At 41.6% G+C, this 21,231-nt stretch overlaps 1 protein-coding gene across 4 annotated transcripts in view; it reads right to left on the bottom strand.

The window, feature by feature from the left end:
* The window catches only part of LOC135484086 (serine/threonine-protein phosphatase 4 regulatory subunit 4-like), a 75,222-nt gene extending 54,699 nt beyond the window's left edge, over window positions 1-20,523 (bottom strand). For 3 of the 4 annotated variants that reach the window (XM_064765188.1, XM_064765187.1, XM_064765190.1), the window contains exons 1-2: window positions 20,269-20,523; window positions 18,848-18,921 (exon numbers count right to left, since the gene is read on the bottom strand). In XM_064765188.1, coding sequence (XP_064621258.1) covers window positions 18,848-18,921; window positions 20,269-20,358 — 164 coding nt within the window. In that variant the 5' untranslated portion in view covers window positions 20,359-20,523. Of the gene's footprint in view, window positions 1-12,211; window positions 13,273-18,847; window positions 18,922-20,268 lie in introns of those variants that run through there. The other variant, XM_064765189.1, reaches the window with a different exon arrangement.
* Between the last annotated feature and the right edge of the window lie 708 nt (window positions 20,524-21,231).

Genomic DNA, 21,231 nt, shown 5'->3' with positions numbered 1-21,231 from the left:
CCTTTGTTGCTATTCTTTGATGGACACTGATTATGACACAGTAAAATAGCACACTGATATAACTCACATTTGATAATTAGTTGGTCCAGTATGGTACCGAAAATGATAGTGGGTCTTCAAGGTCTCAAGTATGATTATAGAGCACAGGGGTAATCACGAAGTGAAACCCTTGGACATCACACAAGGGTCCTCAATTCAAGATAGTGAGAATCACAGTCATGAAATTGTAAGTCCATTTAGATCCATAACTTTTAATGGACACCTTAGTAGACCCTTACCCATCAAGCAAGCACGTTTAGGTCATTGGGACCAGAGTGCATTGTACCAACATGTATCAAGATGCAAGAGTCGCTTTTCACTCAGCAAAAACTGTTGCGTTTGGGAAGGTTCCTTGCACTTTTTCAGGCAGTCAGGCTGTCAGATCACATCAGATATCAATCATGGTACAGAGCCGATTGCTTAGGTTTCTATGACTCAGATATCACGGAACAGATCTTGATCTTGAAGAATGTTGTCAACAGTCTCGAAGTCTCAAATTTCGTTCTTTTGAAACGAAAGCAACTTTTTTAAAGAATAATTTCAGTGAGACAGACGAGGGGTAGGAAATATGGATCGGACGAGGATAGTATCAGAACGACAGTGGGATGGCATAGGCTACAGTTAAGGGGGAAATCAGTAAGTCACCTGATTACAATTCAAAGGAGTAGGCCTAGAGGGTCAAAAGTCCAAGGTGGAGCCACTACTACATGTAATGCTTCGCGACACAGTGGCAGTGATGTGGTACACCTAAAATGCGCATATGCAGGCAAAACATATGAAACATGCTTTGACAACGTTCATATATAGCAGCTGTTCCCTGTAATATCAGCCACGTGTGTCATCTAGATAGTTGAAATCAATTGTGGGTATACTCACGACTTAACAAATTCACCGGTATCCGGTTCAAAGCAATCGACATTGCCGACATCAACCAGCATTTTGATCCGAAATTATCCTCCTACACTAACTAGTCCATGTATGAAACGTACTATCCTGTATCAAATGTACATATGTATCAAGTGATGAGAAGGCCTGCTAAAACTAAAAGCATGTGGTCCAATGTACTACAGAGACTCAATGACACTATCCAGGAAGTCATGTGACCGACCCATAAACGAGAAAACGGTTGTAAAACTATGCCAGGAACCAAGCCTTTATGACCATAAATGGAGGTCATGGCCCACATAAGAGTAGTAATCAATTCGAAATTACTAACACAACATGCAGTGCCGGAGGAGTTGGGAGTCTAAACCGTTTAAAGGTTGAAACATCTACTATCAGAAAGGACATACAAATTGTTTGTTTCTTGTCCTGGCCCAAACATTTTTTCCACACGAGAATGTTGGTCGAAGTTTGCCTCTTAACTACTGTACGTCTGCTCGGTCAAACAATTTTGACTAAACAACTTTGACGAGGATCAGCAGCCTAGATGGCAGACAAAAACTTCCACAAGGGCTTGAAGTGCAACCAAAAAGGAACATGCCATGACCTCAATTGTTACATTCCCTTTCTATTTTAACATCCACCCCATTCCTGACCCTTGTTCCTAATGCTGGGTTTTCATACCTCAGGAAGTGTCCTCTATTTACAACCAGAACCTGTTGCTCTTAAATGGTAAAGAATGAAACGAATTGCTAAACAAACACGCTTTTCTTAAGCTTCTTCTTTGGCATTCATTTGAAAGAGTCTGAGTCTCCAGAAAGACGGGATAAGGGGTACAAAAACAGACAAGGGGCACTTTACACTTGTAATCTAACTCCAAAGATGACGGACTAATAATACTCCCCAATGCGACAGGTTACTAAAATATCGAGAGACGAGTTTTCCACATTGTCCAGGAAAACAGGTTTCCTGAGGAGGGCAAACAGTTTCTTCATCAGTGGACTGTAAGTGGATTAGCACAGGGTCAAAGAGATGGGTATGAATCATGTGGAATCTATTCTTTACGGAGACAATGGAACAGGGGACTGGGACTATTGTCAGACATATCATTTAGAGACAGGTCAAGGACAGCCATGTCAGAAGAATAGAAAGCACCAGGATCACTGGCCAAGAGAACTGGGCAACTATAGCTGGGCATAAATTGTGTCTAATTGAATATGGATCTATTCTTAAAGAAGACGTCACATTGTAACAGGAGACAGAAATTGCAGTTGTTGCATCCTTTAGAGACAGTTCAAGGACGTCTAAGTCAACAGATCAGAGCGAACTGGGGATCGCTGGCAAAGAGAACTGTTCAAGATATGATACCCTTCCATCTGCAGTCCAGAACCCGGGGCCGTGGGCTGCAAGAGTAAGTACCTTGAGGAATGAGCTTGATTAGGATTCTGGGGAAGCAACAGCTCATAGTTGTGTACAGAGATCCACTTTGTCCATAATCGATCAATGACAATTGACCTTTTGACTACAGCATTCTCTGCAGGAGACCACTAGCATCTGATGCGGGATTATCGAATTTTCCGTCTGTCACAATAGCGTTCATCATATCATGGTTCAGATGCATCCTGGATAGTCTGACAGTCCCATTGCGAAAATGGACATTAAGCTGACCATCATGACTATATAAGTACACGCAAGTCAGCTCTGCAGCTAAGTCCTCAAAGGTTACATGCACTCTACCTCAGTGATATGACAACCTGACCGCAAGATGAAGACCTCGTAAAATCAAGTCAATTAATCTGAGATATCAACCCGTGGATACTATCGAATGCAATATCAAACCAGAGACACTCAAACAACAACCAACAGATTGCATTGATTTTATCTTTCGCCATTAAACGATGTTGCCACCAAGTCTGCTGACTTCCACTCGACGGAGAAAACGGGCACCAAGAGAAGTCGGAAATAATGGCCAAGAACAATTGGGACATTTTTATGAAAGGATGTAATTCTCCATTTATTAATTAACAGATCAATAGAGATCAAGAATCATCTGTTAATTACTTGTTTACTGATGTTTTGGATGGAACTGCCGATGAGTAAGGGAGAGTGATGTGCAGAGTAATCACATGCAACCTGATGCATTACACAAGCAGCTGGTGTCACAGTGGTATTTGTAGGCCTGAGCAGAAGGCTTACTGTATAAAGTAAGGACCGATGGACATTGGACAATAGGGACCGATGGACATTGTTGTGAACTACAGTGACAGTATCCAGTTTTACTTCTACTATTCTGATTTTATTGTCTGGTCCGTGTGTATCATCGGTTGATCCTGTACTTCTCAACATGTGCCATTTGGACAGCCCACCTGCTTGACTACAACAGAATGTTTCAACAACAGAGTCGCAACAGAGTCTATAACGTCACAACGTCATTGAGAAACCACCCCTGAGTCATGATGTCATTCAAACTGTGAACTTCGAACTAGACAGATGCTAGTCAACCCCAGCCACCCTGATGAAGCCTAGAGGGGCAGAAACGCGCGTCGGTGGAGCAACACAACAGCCCAACAATAGGGACCGATGGACATTGTTGTAGACTACAGTGACGGTATCCAGTTTTACTTCTACCTTACTGTATAAAGTAAACCTGAAACCTGCCCCCTCACCCACCACCAGCACTAACACATGCAACCATCATGAAATGGCCTCACTCTTCCTCCAATGGCAATGCAACAGCCATTTGCCTCTCTGTCTTAAAATATCACCAGCAAACTTCAATAAAATCCCATTAAAACTCCCCTAACACACCACCCTTCGATTGATGGTGTTCCTAAGTGCCTGGGAGTGAGAAATAAGAGGACACTGGAGACCCACCATGAGTCAAGCAACCAACACCTCTACCCTCCCTAAGATGGAGAACCAATAAATATCACAGCGCATTAAGAAGATGCAGCAAAAATGATCTCGATGACCTTGTGATGCCGTGGAATGGAAAACTACTGGTTTGGTGAATGAAACTGAGACTATAACGTTATAATTAAAATGAAACAAGTTTGAAATCAGAGTGTTCAGCAATACCAAGCAGGTTCCAAGACCTCTTGAACTTAGGCTGATTGAATGACAACAAAGCTCACAAGTGGTCCAGCACTATTAAGATAAAGCCACTTTACTTTATCGCTCCAATTAGCGATAAGATTAATGAGAAAATCTATACACAACCAACCATCCCAAGCTGTCCGCAAGGGAGTGTGTGCATTAGTATCAGCAAGGTCGAGACAGGAGGCCAGGTTATCACAAGCAGACGGTGACTGTCCTTGGCAGTCTACATGGTTATGCGTAGATATGAAAAATAACCACAGCCTGAAGCGTAAAGCCACTGTTGGAGGAGTCCCACTGTATGAAGGTGCTGTGACAAGCAGTCTAGCTTGTATCCACAGCTCGCACTGACGTGATGTGAGGCTTTGCGCAATATTGGTAACAAGATTACGTCTCTTTCCTCCTCGAGGGCATGTGGACCAGAGAACCTATTACTGCATCGGCATCTCATGAAATATGCATAACATGTTGGTAGAAGTATTGAAATATTGACACTGGTTATAGCCACAGGCTGATATATATTAAAAGATTAGGTGCAGTCTCCTGAAGAGTATGTGTAGTCCAACATACACTTAACCAAGTCGATACACCAACATGTGAGATGTATTGGGCTGTTGGGATGGAAACATCAGTGGCTGTCACCTCTTGAGGTCCTGGGTTCAATTCCTGGTCATTCCCCAGTCAATTATGAATGCCGCACTAAGCGTCAACCACGTTCAATACTGCAACATGTAGCATGCCGATACTGAATCAAGAATATGCAAATTTAAAAACTCAAACGTTTTGCATGCAGCTCGAGTGTTAGCGCTGAGTACAAGCAACATGCAGTGCATTGACAGATGACTGCAACCAGTTTTAAACATTTAAAAGCTTTCAAACATCATCAATATTTGCTGCTGCACGAACTTGGGAGAAATTTTATCAAAATTAGTGCTGGCACACTCGGGCTTCTGTTGGCTAGCAGGTATGCTGAGGCGAAGCTTCATGAGACATGACATGCCCAGTGTGTCGGCAGGGTAAGCTTAACATAGAGGATTTCAAGGCCACACTTTTTGGTGCACCCTGCACAAGGCAAAGAAGGAAGCGGTACAGACAGTGGAACAATGCCAACAAATGACCTACTCAAACCATGGAGACCACAAGTTCAGTTAACGACCCTGGACAATTACTTGATACTATTACTTGATACTCATCGCGCATTCTGACATCTGAATTCCCATTGAGACAACGAACAATACACACTGGTCACATACTCTCATTACCTTTTAAATTGCTATTGTGTCCCAATTTCCTATCTCATTCAATTATTAAATTATTTTACTTAACGAGTAATGGCCGAGGGCACCAATCATACCCAGCATGATGAAGAGAGCGAGTATCACCATCCATTGATGAGCTGGGAAGCAAAAAATCAAATCAAGGCCAAACAGCTGGTGTTTGTAATTTGAAAACTCCATGAAATAGAAAATTAATTTCAACTGTAGATAAAGTCATTTTACAATACTGGCAATGGTCTGTGCACAAATGGCAAATGTGCTACTTGGCAATTTATGTAGCCAGTAGTGTATGACCCAGGAACCATATTTCCAATTATCAAATCTGCTGTTAGCAGGATTTCCCTTGACAGACAATATCCATAATAGCAAAAATTTATAAGGCTCGCTTATATATTTTGGATAATAGCCCACCTAATCTACCATGGAATGATCAAACAAAGTCACAGGAAGAAATGCAAACAACCCCCAATTAGATTTTTTCGGGACATCCTGGATCCAAACCTTTCCTGTGAGTTCCAATAATCATTCTAAAGGAAACATTCTTTTTGCACCCCATTTCGCTGAATATGCCTCAAGCTAAGCCATTTTAGCCTGTAAAATTTGACTATTTTTTTCCAAGATGAGTCAGTGATAATGGGAACCACACCTCCTTGAAAGATGAGCTAAATATAAAGACCAGGGAGTTCACCTGGCACAAATATCTCATAGATCACCTCGAAGTGACAGAAAACTGCAACACAAAATGATACAGGAAGATAATGAACCCATCTTCCTGATGATGACTGTATTCCAGTAGTTGGTTCTTCTTCTTCATTCAGCTGGAGCTCTTTGATCTCTTGTTTTAGCTAAAGAAAGCAGCCTTTGAGATGTGCCGACATTGGTTATGGAGGGTGTGTTCTCTTAACAAGCCCCCTACTATAGTCTTGCAGTCAAAAATATTGTGATGCAAACATTTACCAAAACTAATAACGACCATAGTTATTTCTACCTCAAAGTCAATTTGATACAGTGAGCATAACTCAAAGCATTGAGGACCTTGAACCCAACATACAGTGGAACATTTCTGTTAAGGACACCCTCAGGACTGAATAGTGCTGTCCTTAATTTAGAGGTGCCCTGATTAGAGAGGTCAAATGGAATGGAAACAACCAATTTGGGACCAAAACTAGTGCCCTTAATAGAGAGGTTGTCCTTAATAGAGAGGTGTCCGCTAAGGGAGGTTTTACTGTACCAATTTTAAGTTCTGTTTATCATCTGACCCTGAGGGTTACATTTTATTTACACCTCATCTTGTTCAATTATGATCAAGCAACCGCCATAACAGACCCCACCGTGTCATTAGCACACAATTAGCCTCAAGACCAGATTATCTTCAACTAATTACAACTGCGTGAACACCAGCAGAGATGTAGCCCTAAAGCACTGACATTCTTCAACATTTACAGAGTGCTGCGGCAACGAAATACTTGTAGATGGATGAAAAGATTCTTGCGAATCATCTGTGTTAGCAGTAGTATCCTGATTAAAGCATTTATAATAGATCATGGTACTTTTATTCAGCTAACTTCAAAGTGCAAATGCAAGGAAGAGGAGCATGTGGATGATCCACCCTCAGAATGCTGCAGCAATGAAATACCAGTAGATGGATGAAAAGATTCTTGCGAATCATCTGTGTTAGCGGTAGCATCCTGATTAAAGCTAGATCTTGGTACTTTTATTCAGCTAACTTCAAAGTGCAAACGCAAGGAAGAGGAGAATATGGATGATCCACCCTCAGAATGCTGCAGCATTGAAATACTAGTAGATTGATGAAAACATTCTGGAGAATCATCCGTGTTAGCATCCTGAATGGGCCTTTACGCTAGATCATGGTCCTTTTATCAGGGCAAACCTTAAAATGCAAATGCAAGGTAGAGGAGCATGTGCATGACCCTGGATGTAAAGGATGCAGAGTTAGTGCAGTAGGTGGTGTCTTACCAACACTGATAAACACTGATATCAACAGTGCACTGTGACCAAATACAAATTTACTGATTGATTGATTAATTACTGATTGGTTGCCAATGCCCCCCCCCCCCCCCCATTCAGGAATTCTCAGAGGGCTTTGCAGGTGACAATGTAGATGTCCTTGAGCAAAACGTTTCTTCCTCAACCACAAAACATCATAATGACACCATATCTGGTTTGATGTAATAAATAATTAAATGAGATTAGACCAACATTGCATTTGATTGATCTCGAAGAAATCAATTAATTTTAACAGGTATGAAGTGTTGATAACAGAGGTCAGAATATCAGAACTTCCACCTGTCACACAATAACAACCATTTCAGACAGGTGGATCAGGTCATGTTGATCGCTGATATCACCAATAGCCTAAATCATGGGAAAAAATTGAATTGCGAAAAAATTGAATTGCGTGCTTAGAGGGAAATGTTGGCCACATCAAATGTTGGCAAATTTACTCAATTGGAAATTTAGCGTGTTTAGTTTGCGTCTTTCTACCAATCGCAAAGATAAAATGGTCAAGAACAACACTTGTATGGGCGGTTATTTCCGCATAAATAGAGGTTGTCTCAAATAGACATTTTATGTCGTGTTATGACTCGAATAGACGTTTGGTGGCGCTCGTTTTAACGGAGACGTACCTGAAATAAACATATTGTGTCGTATCTCAAATAGACATACACTCAAATAGACGTTTGGTGGCGCTCGTATCTCAAATAAAGCGCCACCAAACGTCTATTTGAGTTATACACAAAAATCAGAAAACACGACAATATGTTTATTTGAGATACGAGCGCCACCAAACGTCTATTTGAGTGTATGTCTATTTGAAAAGCGCCACCAAACGTCTATTTGAGTTATACACAAAAATCAGAAAACACGACAATATGTTTATTTGAGATACGAGCGCCACCAAACGTCTATTTGAGTGTATGTCTATTTGAAAAGCGCCACCAAACGTCTATTTGAGTTATACGCACAAATCAGAAAACACGACAATATATGTTTATTTGAGATACGAGCGCCACCAAACGTCTATTTGAGTGTATGTCTATTTGAAAAGCGCCACCAAACGTCTATTCGAGTCATAACACGACATAAAATGTCTATTTGAGACAACCTCTATTTATGCGGAAATAACCGCCCATACACTTGGTCTGCAGTATAATGTGTACTACAGCCTGCCGTTGCACCTCAAAGCATATTTCTCTTCAGTGCATTGAAGAACAACCGTTGGCAGATTTAGCGGGTAACTGGAGTATATTCAGCACAGAATGAACCCGCTATGTTCATTTTCACTTCTTCCAATGATATCCCGATGAAGATAGCAAGTTTGATGACAAGACCATAACACAAAGAAGAGAAATGACAAGGAAACACCGGCCTAAACTGACCTTTGGGACAATGATGAAATGTCCATGCAGCAGTTAGAAACCCGCCCAGTCAAGTCATTAATGACATCACTTGTCATTCTACTGACTGATGAGCACTTATCAAATTCCATAAATTCATTTACTGGACAAAACATGCCCAATAATTAACTCATGAGATGATATTAAACTGATTATCGTTACATAATGGGGAAATATCGTCACTGATTCGATTATTTGAACAGACTGTGACTCAGAAAATATGCAGAAGAATCGTATGAACATTCTCATGTTGATGACAAAATTTAATAAAGATCGCCGAGACGAGACCCTAGATCGATACTAGACGTATTTAAACCAACCATGAACAGATAAGATAAGAGCACGCTACAATGACAAAGAGATGCGTCACCAAAAGCACGTCTGTCCTTGGTGACAATTTCGACGAAATTGTGGCACAGCAGGCAATGTATGAAGTAACAAAGTTAGCTGTTCCGATGCAGGAGGGATTATGAAATAATGGGCAATGTGTCACCAAGGACGATAGCACAGCGTTGCTGGTCGTTACAGAATCATAATACTGATGTGACAATAGTGTTACAGCCTCTATCATGGCATCATGCATCTTGACCCCCCAGGTCTCATTCCTTGTCTTGGTTATTCTTATTCCTTTGCACTTGGCACAGGGAACCTGTATGCCCCCGTGTTGTCTCTGCATGCACACCAGCACAAAAAGTGCTATGTGGCCTCGGCCCAGATTCGTCAAGGCCAGAAGGACGTTGGCAGAAGCACAGGCGTGCTTGTACTGATGCACAGTTCAATGACAAAAGCATCCATGTCACAGCCTACAAAATGACAGGACCACTTGATGGTGCAAATGGTTGAGATAAGTTCTGAGGAGCAGTGCCAACACATCACAACTTGGTCCCCTTGCATCACAATCAGTGCTATGCCATCAAGGACCATGCATAGGAGAATTTGCAGCAGTCGCGGAGTGTGGTAAGATCAGGTGCACAGTGTCATTGCAGCCAATAAATGATGATCTGAAGGAAAGGATGCGTCATCACTGGGCACAGGAGACAGCGAGCGTCCTTCGGGGATGAAACGTGCGGATGACTTCCACGCCTGCAGAGGAAGTAATGCAAAGAGGAGGTTAAGAGTGCTTCAACGCATCAACTGCAGGACGGATCAGTAACTAATCAAATAATACGCAGTGACATTGACACCGAATGTGTCATCGAGGATTGCCACAGAATGGATGAGGTGGCCTTGATCATTGTGACAGTGGCAACATACTGAATATAAGGCTGCACTTGCCAGGGTTTTGTGCCTTGCTCGAGGACACGAACATGATGGAGACAGCGATGGCCCAATGTCCAACTCTACATGAAATCATGCATCAGTTTTCTTCCATCGTTCACAGATTTGATAAAGAATGTCAATATCATTAACAGTTCTCTGACAATCTGGAAAACAACTATTTAACCGAATTCTTGACCCAACTCTGCCCATCATTTGTATTGTCATCAGCTCAGCAACGCTTGAGTTATAACCCCTCGTCTGCTCTATCTTGTCATCTGATGTCATCTCTCGTCCACGAATAGATCCCTCACGTAATGGACAATCACCACGTTGTTGCTGACAGATGACCACCACCAATATTGCCATGGAAACAGACTAACAGTAGACAGACAGTCAAGATGAGACTGCAACTCATCCTGATCAAATCTCCAGCAGTCTGCTTTTGCTTTTTTCATATTTTTCTATTTAGGAGCCCAGAACCATATCTATTAACATTAGTGACCAAAGCATTTTCCTTCTTTTATCTAAAAGCAAGGCAATGTGCCCTGACGTTTTCAGACTGTGCATTTTCTGCCCTTGTATTCGTATCAACAGCGGAAACTGGGTTGCTTCTGGGGGGCCAAACATTCTCGAACGAAAGCTCAACTAGTGTCACAACCCATATTTTCAGTTGCCAAGAGCAGTACAAAACACGGCAGTCCTGAACCAAGATGCAAAAATGTCTAGAGTGTGATTGCAATTTTCTGTCAGCATGCAGCTTTCCTAATTATGGGCTAATAATCTGGTGGGGTAGCAACTTCATGTTGGACAGGCAGGGCCGGCCTCGTGGAGAATATCATATCCCCAAGTATCCAGGGATACTGTTATAATCGGTTAGCATTTAGGCTACTGTTTCTGGGCAGGTGAATCAGGTGGAAACAAGATTATTAAGGTGATAATAGGATTGAGAGGGTCATTAGCCATACTCTGATGAATCCCAGTCAAGTCAGCTGAAACAAGGGTTAACGAGGATAACTCAAGTATAGTTAAGTTTGTTTATTATAGTGTCACCCCCTCCCGCCATGAAAAGGCCAATCAGATTTGGCTTATGAGACAATCTGTACCAAACACACCCTGGTAAGGGAAGGCAAATGATTAGGCTACCAGCTGATGGCTTCATACTCATGAAACCAACTGTTTGGCGATGCGGAGGCTTCATTAAGGGGTGGGGATGGGGGGGCTTCATCAGGACCCTACTACAGGTTCTGGGACAACTACTCCCAAAGGGGGGTCACTCGCAAAGAAGGGGTATGCACATCCATGCCATGGAGATTTTTAAGCCCCCAGTGTTGACAGCGTTTAATTCACCCCCTATTTCAGCAGGATGAGAGTTGGATTTGGCGGGCATTTATGGATGTTATTGCAAGTGCCAAAACACAACCCCCAGGCACGTCAAGTGTTATGTTTTTCCGCAAACATTGCAATCACAACATAAAACTTTTCCACCAAGGTGTCAAATGATTTTAATGCCCGGGTCTTTATTTCTATGCGAAAACATAAGCCTTTGTGGACATTTTAGTAACAACACTCTTTGTCCAACAAAAAAGTATCAGGTTTACAAATGCACAAGTCACTGTTCAAACATCCTGCTGAAAATCCAAACCATAATTTTCTAGGACGGAAATCTCCAGGAGAAGTTCCATGAAATGTCGGGAAATGTTTAGACGAAGAAAAGTGTAGGCAGGGGTTGCTGCACATTAGTCACAGTAAACATTTACTGAAAGTAACCAACTGCATTCCTGTGTCTCGTGACACACAGCAGGGACCTGTCACCATCACCTCATCTGATGTCACTTTCGATGCTCAACAAAAAAACCTTCTCTAATGAGCTCCACCATCTTATCCTGCAAGTCTCTTGACAGGACATCATGTTGGTCAGCTTTACCCTATGCTGTGTCACTCTCTCATGTCCTTATGTCAAATCTGACAATTGCTTTCTGCCACTGGGTCAACCGTCAAGGTTAGTCGAAATGATTCTCACAACAATTGATAAAATGTCAGTATTTGTCAGGAAGTGGTTACTTGTCTCTGAATGAGCTCCTTCCTGTGTCAAGGACTGTGTATATACAAGAGCTTTCTTCTCTCAGTTCCTGTCATTTGGCATACCGGCCAAGGTTTCCGGTCAAAAGGCCTGACGGATGAAAAAAACGGAAAAGGTACAACTGCAATGCAATAAAGAGTGGTGCCCTAGAAACTTACTTATAGTGAGTGTCAAAATCATCTGGGTCCAGCGGTGAGCCAAAGATGGCTCTTTCCTCCTCCAAGAGCAGCCTAACATCGTTGGGGCTGAGTATGGTAGGCTGTTCCATTCCTCCACGCATTCCTGCTACGAGTAGTCCACGAGCAGAAAACACATAATCCTAAGAAACTGAATCGAAAACCACTGAATATAAATCTGTCTTGAATGCAGTCAACGTTAGTTCATCCATATTCCAAGTAGATCCAAGAAGTGCTAACAGTCTCAATAGCTAGACTAATGCATCCATATGGAACTTCAAGACCAGTCGGAAACACAAGTACAGCTCAGCCTAGCTCAAGTCTGACAAGTCTACATACATTCGTGAATGATGTAAGTGAGATATTTGGTAAAATGCCCAGCGAACCCAGAAGCATTGGAGTCAATATCGACTCCTACCAGCACCATGTATTCCATCCATGTATCCAAGACTACCAAGCTGCAGTAGTAGCAATGGTTATGTCATGTGGCAATGTAGTAGAGCTAGCATAACAATATCTCGGGAAATTAACACCACTGCTACCATCTACAGTGGATAAGGCAGTTGTGATTATCTCGTTGAATGACAATAGAGTAGGGCACAGGGTTGTCACACTTGAAATCTGAGGAGGTCAATGACGGACACGGGTCAAAAAGGAGAACACTGGATTCGGAGCTGGCTTATTCAGAAAGGCACAACTGTGGACTGAACATGAAATGAATCCCCAACTGTCAAATTGGACTCAAGACAGACATCCAATAGAATCAACTTGGAACGGCAGAATAGACAGCAAAAATTAAAATGGTACATCCAACTCTCCTGATCCTGCACACGCAGCTGCTATTGCTAAAACAGTAGAGTACACCTAGCACGTGTGCCGACTACACTCACTCTGCAGAACCTGAACAAATCACCTTGCTGGATCGTCCATGAATGTACTGCACCTTGCTTATCACAAACCTGTTCAAAAACGTTGTCCAATGTTTACAATTTACACAGTCACAATACTATGCCACAGAATAATGCATGGGAGCATTTACTGTGGGTGTTTATTTGCAATCTAAGATAATTCATGATTCACTGAGTGACTGTTCCAGGAACTACATTGATTGGCCCGACTAGCCAATCACCAGAGACCAGAGGTATGCCGTACTCACCGAGTGCCAGAGGCTATGCTATGCTGCTATACAGTCATGATGCGCATACCATCGCTGATGATGCCATTTTGGGCACATTGCGTAATATGATGAGGAACGAGCGACTACCATGGACGACTAGACCGACAAACTTCACTGAACGATGTGCTGGGATCTCCATTGTTTGCTGTCGGTGTTCTGATGGCTTCTCCCATGGGGTTTATATCTAATGTTGGTCAGTAACGACAGACGAGGGGATTCCCCACGATCGCGAATGTCGAATGCAGCATTACTTGAAGAGGATTAACTAGTACAGGATCGACAGCACCACAAGCATTCTGAACTATCAGAGGAATTCTGTTAGAGCCTCCCCACATACCTCTGAAGGAATATATGCCATTTATCTACATATTGTCACTGCAAGGTTGCTGGTGAGATGTTGACCTTGGTGATCAAGAAGTGGTACATGAGCACCCGACTCTCATGTGGTAATTTGTTGACGTCTTATTTCTGGGAGTTTGCTGTTAGCATCTTCTCTACAAATGCTCTAGGCGGCTCACTTGACCACAGAGCAACCAAGCCCTGAGCTCCAGCCAACTGGATATACTTTCACAGTTTCACTCTGATTGTGCAACACTCTGCAACCTTACTCGATCATATCCTGAATCAATTCTGTGGTCGCAAGTCTAGAATTTCTTCCAAATGAACCAACAAGCCCACCACCCTTCGTTTTGACTTGGTCCATCTCCTCTGCAATAGTCATTGTATAATCACGCTCATAAAAATTGAGAGTGGAATATATGTAGCCTGACTTGGTCCGGAGACTGAATACGCAGAAACATGTGTTGGCATCACACTGAGCAATTGTGGTTATCAGAATCAGGATTGGGAAAAAATTTGATTGACAGAATCCGATGAGCAAACCACAGAAGAACTTCAGGCTGTAATTAGCCATGCAAGAATACATGACATGTGATAACCTGGGGGCACGATATTGAAACTTGGAAGAAGAGAAAGTTTCATTGTGTCAATATTTTTTTACAATTAAGAGAAGGTATTGTGTTCTCAGGTAATAAGTTCGGTCATGTTAAGCTCGACCTGGCAATTATATTCAGGAATGTTGCAATGAAAAAGAACCCAAAAAAAAATACAGTAGAACCTCTCTATTTTAAAAGTTCACCCTTGGGACTGAAACATTCTGTCCTAGGGAGGTGTCCTGATTAGAGAGGTCAAAATGAATGAAGACAACCAATTAGGGTTCAAAATAAGTGTCCTTAAAAGGGAAGGTATCCTTAATAGAGAGGTGTCCGCTAAGGGAGGTTCCACTGTATATTTTTTTACTCGTCTGGAGTGAAGGACAGACTGTCTGTCAACTATCAATTCTGGATGACATGGGGAAGGTATGGAAATCTATATTTCACCAATGTTGCAACTCTTCAAAAATACAGTGCCTTGTGCCTTATCGAATAATCGATTGACCCTATCGTCCAGTACAGTACACCCCTCTGATCTTTTGCAACCAGTGAAAATTGAGGGGTGTGGGGAGTGCATTACATTCTTACAGAAAAGATTCGGGCAAGTCTACGTGGCAAGAAACCAGTTGGTTTGACTTGGCAATGTGAAAGATACCACGAAAAAGTCAATTGAGTGTTGACATGCCAGTTTCTGCGAATTTTTGTTGGAGAATTTTGCATTTTGCACAAAATGGCTCCAGATCTTGTTGATTTGTGTGCTAATCCACTGTAATCAACAGCGTTGCCATCTAGTGGACAATCGCCCAACCACCACGATACCCATACACCGGCCAAGCCATGTGGAACCGTCTAGCCCTGGATCTGTGCCAATCCCAGGGGTGCCCCGTGGGTCACCAGGTCCAGAATATCCGTCCAGTATCACTTTGTTCAGTTTTGAATCTCTGTCGAATCAAGGAGCGAAGCTGGGCCACTCGACATGGTGGTGGGTCGAATTGTGGGTTAGATTTTTTAGGCTACAATCAATCTGAACCAACTCCCATTGACAATTTGGCAGACCAAATCATGCATTGATGATTCGGTTTTATCATTTAATAGGAGTTCAACAAACATAGTACAAGTAGCAGCTAAATGGCATTAGATAAAATGCCTTGTTAGATGCACTCCAATGATTTCTTTGCTTTATTGGCGACTTTCCCTGATATTTCCAAATATAAATTCTCGCGTGTTCATATATTTGACACCAATCTCATTCATTACAAACTACAATTGTATTCACATCGGCAAGGTATTCACAGGATTTGAAAGACGACGATACTTGACCAAGGGAGCTTATAATGTCAACGCTCTTTCTATAGAATATCTAAGACATATCTGACTATTTTTAAATCTTGTCAACAACCAACTGAACAATGAGACATATGCATGTGGCCTCCTCAATAAGCAGTACATCAGTCCTCACATCAGTTTTGACACCTGAACCTCATGGTTTTATACTCCCTTCAAATATATAGGCTAGCTAAAATCAAGAATTCATCAGTCCTCACATCAGTTTTGACACCTGAACCTCATGGTTTTATACTCCCTTTAAATGTATAGGCTAGCTAAAATCAAGGATTCATTATTTAGTCTTTCTAAAATGCAGCAGGTGCAAAAACATTGGTGGTCAAAATGCAGTTTAAAGGCCAATTGGCTGTGAGGAACCCCAAAGCATAATGATAACAATTCAATTTACGTAGCACACAACTCCTCCCCTCTTTCCTCACATCAGTTTTGACACCTGAACCTCATGGTTTTATACTCCCTTTAAATGTATAGGCTAGCTAAAATCAAGGATTCATTATTTAGTCTTTCTAAAATGCAGCAGGTGCAAAAACATTGGTGGTCAAAATGCAGTTTAAAGGCCAATTGGCTGTGAGGAACCCCAAAGCATAATGATAACAATTCAATTTACGTAGCACACAACTCCTCCCTCTCACTGCCATGACACTCATACTGCTTGTTTACCAACAATATTGACAGACAATCATTCATTATTCAATTTGGCACAATTGTCAATATTTGCTGGAAATTTTCCAATCTGTGTTTTTTCGTTTTAGGCTACTAACTACAGGAGTTCCCCGAATGAGCTAAAGATCTAAATAAATTACTTCTCAGCAAGTTGCACAAATCTATCCTTCTCCAAACACATGCATCCGCAGATCAAAATGTTTTCTCACTAAAAAACATGTTATTAAAGGAAACCGGATCAGAACGAAAATATCTTGAGGTGAAAGAAATTCATATTTAATATTACAACAAATGAAAACTGTTTGTTTGGTCAACATGAAAGCAGTGTAAGCCTAAGAGCATGTATTCTAAACTTAGCATTGCCTAATAATTTCAACATTATTCCAATGACTTTTATGAAAGGCCCTTGTTTAATTCTATTAGCACAAAGAATGTCATTATTTTCTGATCAAAATCTGTTTTAACTGCTAGACCAAGAGAAAGGTGGTGACTTTCCAGTAGTGCAAACACGGGAAAAAATGTCATGTCATTTCCTCCAATGTTTTCTGTCCATTAGGGTTGCCAAGTCACTCATGGCTTATCTGTAGGAGATCTTTAGACTCCAACTGCTTTTAAGGGTCATCATCGCAATGGTTTGGACTTCAAAATTGGCACGGTTGTGTCACACTTGAAATGTCAAATTCCCCAATTCCCAGGGTGCATGCTTGACCATTTCTTGTCACTAGATAAGAAAGAGCGACGAGAGTTTTCCACCACGCTTTTTGTGCAGGCACAACACTTAAAAAAAAATACATTCCATTTTAGCCCCGGAACAAAAAAACATACCAATTAGAGTCAGGCTTCAAGATGTCCCTGAACAGGAAAAGACCTGTTGCTATTGATCAATTCTACATAACAATCTTGCATTTTACACCCATTCAAAACCACCTTTGATTCCCTTATTAAAAGTGCGAAGTGCAAGATAACTGTGGACAACATCCAATTCATTCAATGAAAAATTTGATTTTGGGGTCAGTCAGAGTTCCTCAAACAATATTTTATTAATATTATACAACAATAGCGGCTTTTGTCCTAAATAATGTGTACATCAAAAGCAAATGCCAGTTTTTTAGAACTCCAATCAGTACCATGCCCAAGGAAACCCAAAAATTTGGCAGTCAGCCATTTGGCAATCAGTTTTGATCACTCAGCTACAATTCTGACCCCTTGCCCATTGCACTTTTGCTGTTCCTTTTATATTGAGCTGAACTAGTCATGCAAGCTCTGCATGCAATATTCCTAGTTGAAAATAAATCATGTAGCATGTCATCATCATGAAGCAAAACAACCACATCACAACATGAACTGAGGGGTTTGTTGCCATTTGAAATCCAAGCAGTAGTTTGCGTGACCATTTTATATCCAAGTAGTAATTGGCGTGATAAGTGGAGAGAGGTTGATTTAATATTTACCGACTGATCTTGTTTGAATGCACACAATATATGCAGCATCCTCCTGATAACATCCTAACTTGAATAGGATAGAACTCCAAGAGATTTTTTATTCAAAAATGAATGAAACTTTGATGTTTGGCTGTGAGAGATTTGTCTGTGCAATCTGAGGTCCAATAATACTTTTTCATTGAAGAAAGTTTTCATGAAGTTGTTTCTCGGCCTGCAATACATTTTGAGCTACAGAGTCATGCAGCTCATAAACTCAGGGCCATAAATTATCGGAGGCATCAAAACCAAAGGTGTTGGCACCTCAGATCAAATGGTGGTGTGCCCAAATTTCCATCGAATCATTTGGCAAGAGTGCCCTTCCCCAAGGGTGAAAGTCGTCTTTTTCAGCCAAAAAATACCTTAACACTTAACAGTGTCCCTCTGCGACAAAGTTCTGGACCAGTCAAAATACCATGTCACTGTGTTTTTACCTTTTAAACCAGGTCCACTCTTTTTTACGCAAAAAGAATTTTGATGTAAGTCTAAAGTTACTATTATGACAAACACTCAACTATCATACGTACAACACAAGAATTCAATTCAGAAATGCAGCAGTACTACTGAGAGAAAAGCATTCAAATCAACATAACCAAGGTAGCCACTGCACAAGACAATAAGTGTCAAACATCAAACCCATGTCAACATGGTTCTTGATCGAAGTTCTAATCAATTCATCATCAATCAAAAAAAATTATTTTCTACTCCATAGGACCATTCAACATGTCATTGGCTCCCAGTAACTCATTGCCTGTTACGATGGTTGCCAGGTAACACAAACAAAAATATCACATGGTTGTGCAATATTTTAAGATTGTGGACTTGTTGGATGAATGGGGGGCATCGGGATAGCTATTTTTAACTTGATTGATAGATTAGTAAGGCACTGAAATGACAATGTCTATCACGCGGCAAGCCTTCCATGCTGACTGCATCAAGTAAAGCATTCAATTTTCAATTCAATTTCAACTAGAATTTATGAAATTGGTGATCTCCGATGAAACAACATCAACTAGCACCTCACCTGAGTAAATAGACTGCCCTGTCAATCCCCCGGAGCTGTTCATCAACTGTCAGCTTTTCTATCTCTTCTTGACTCTGAAAATAAGCAAGGGTAAGAACTGAAATTGATGGTGCTTGGTCGTTCGGAAAAAGTGGTGTTCAATATAACAATTCAAGTCCTTGACCTTGGTGAATTTAGCGTCAAATCCTGGTCCAGACATGAACCCCGATTGCAAGTCAGTGTTGACCAAGTGTTGATCGTTTGACCAGGACGGGTACAGGGTTTACATAAATTGACCACTGCATAATCGCTCTGGAATCCACACTGGCCATAGAGACAGCAACACCGACAATGGCTGTGACATTGTCAGTGGTGTAGCTGGCCACTCATTCGATACCTCAGTTCAAGCCTGATAGTGATGAATGATGATGTTGAGGTTCCTTTGAAACTCGAGTCCTTATCCAGGAAACTTTCATTCATTCAGTAGCTGAACAGATCTTGAATTATCCAATGATGAACTCGGTTGATCGTATCGGCTATTTTTTCATATGCTTGTCTTAATTTCTGACTATCCGGAACACAATCGCTGCCTTGTGTTTGCTCTTGGTTTGACAATCAGAAAAGTAGACAAGCAGATTAATAAAGCATTCATCATTCTGAGAGACACACAATGGATAATTATGTTCTATCAGTCATTCCTGCTTGCATCATTCAACTTATTAACTGGATTCTCCACTCGAAAGTTGGGGGTACATTATATCACCACAATCTCATCTCGTCCTGTTACCATCATCAGTAGGCCTACAATACAGTGACATTAGATATCCAGACAAGGCACAGATACTTCGAGATAGCCTATCCCCTATTTTTAAAAAATAACATAAAAACGGAGAGGCTCTTCCAAGGAGGCAGCGGCGACAACCTCCATCTTGGACTCCTGTCACCTATGGATTTGCCCGGCCCTGATAAACTTGGAAGAAACGTTGTGCAGTATTGTATTGTAATTTGTATCACCACTATGTCATGTGTGTCATCGCCAAATACGCTGGGACATTAATTCCCATCAAATTGGCGATATAGGCCTAATGCACAATCTGGTCACGACGTGGCGATACAATTACAATATCGACAAACGTTACTCCAATTTCCCACTCTCATGATATGACTTCTTCTTCATCACGTTGATGTTGCCATGTCATAATGTGGCAATCAATGTCATAGACATAGGCCTAATGATGCACGATGTGCCCGCATATCACTGTCAAGTGTCACTCACAGTCACTCACAGTGTCACTGACACTGTCCCATCATGTCAAGGGGCCAGGGCAGATCTATGGGTCGGATAGAAAATTAGTGAGCATTTTGAACCCGTTTATTACAATGCACACTATAATAATAGGCCTACCATACATCAAAGAAAGCAGGATATTTATAACAAGCACCTTGACTGCTCCGAGGGACCTGGCCTCAAGCTGAAGCTCCTTGAAATCCTCCTCGAGCTGTGTGAGCGTACTCGATGCGCCCACCGACATTTTGGACGGAATAAAGCAACTGAAACTAATGAAAACTATCTCATCATGTTGGAACTAGCTTTAGCTAGTAAATCACAGTGTTTTTAAAGTATAAAACGAATGCTATCTAAGCAGTTGCCAGCACATTTTGAGTGTAGTTTGGCTGTAGTCAAACGAAATCCAAGGCCGCCATCATGAGTCATACGTCACTTTCTCGCAGGTGGTTGTTATGCGTGAGTTTGCGAGATGTCAACAAAACCACGTGCATGGTCTCACTAGCCGGTGCAGAGGCCAGACCTACCTGCCTCCAAAAATGACGCGACGTCATTTCATGTATACCCCTGTTCCAGCGGCTGTAAACTTGGTAGTACCTTACTCCTCACACAAACCTTTACATTTCTGAATAGCTTGTCTCTTGTAGAATACATCTGGCCAAGTTTCAACGTCGCCCTCGAAATTTTACCTTGAGGACATGTGCAATCTCACAGGAACCAGTCGATGTCAACATCCTCTTGAGCTATAAATAGCATGCGGGGTCTGCTCACCGCGTAAGTGCACAGAGGAAACTGGTATTTTCCTCAAATAATCGTCAGGGCTACCCTTTACAAAAAACATCGGACATTTACATCTGAACAAGTAGCAATTGGGATAGAGTAGGCCCATCTGTATCCATGGTAATCACTCGAGATTGAAGAACTAGTTTTTTTCTGATCACCACTGGCTAGTGAGACCTTGAACCACGTGCCAATATTTACAAATATTGTTAAAGGACGATTGGGCTTATTATTGCAGTTGTTTTTTTTCATGTTGGTTCACCAGTAAACTATTTTTCTGAACATGAAACGCCCACATGAAACTGGGGTCACTGAACTCATTAATATCAGCTATTACATA

This window comes from Lineus longissimus, chromosome 3 (genome assembly GCF_910592395.1).
Source record: "Lineus longissimus chromosome 3, tnLinLong1.2, whole genome shotgun sequence".
NCBI lineage: Eukaryota > Metazoa > Nemertea > Pilidiophora > Heteronemertea > Lineidae > Lineus > Lineus longissimus.
Note: the sequence above shows the minus strand (reverse complement) of the source record. Positions and strands in the feature narration are given on the sequence as shown.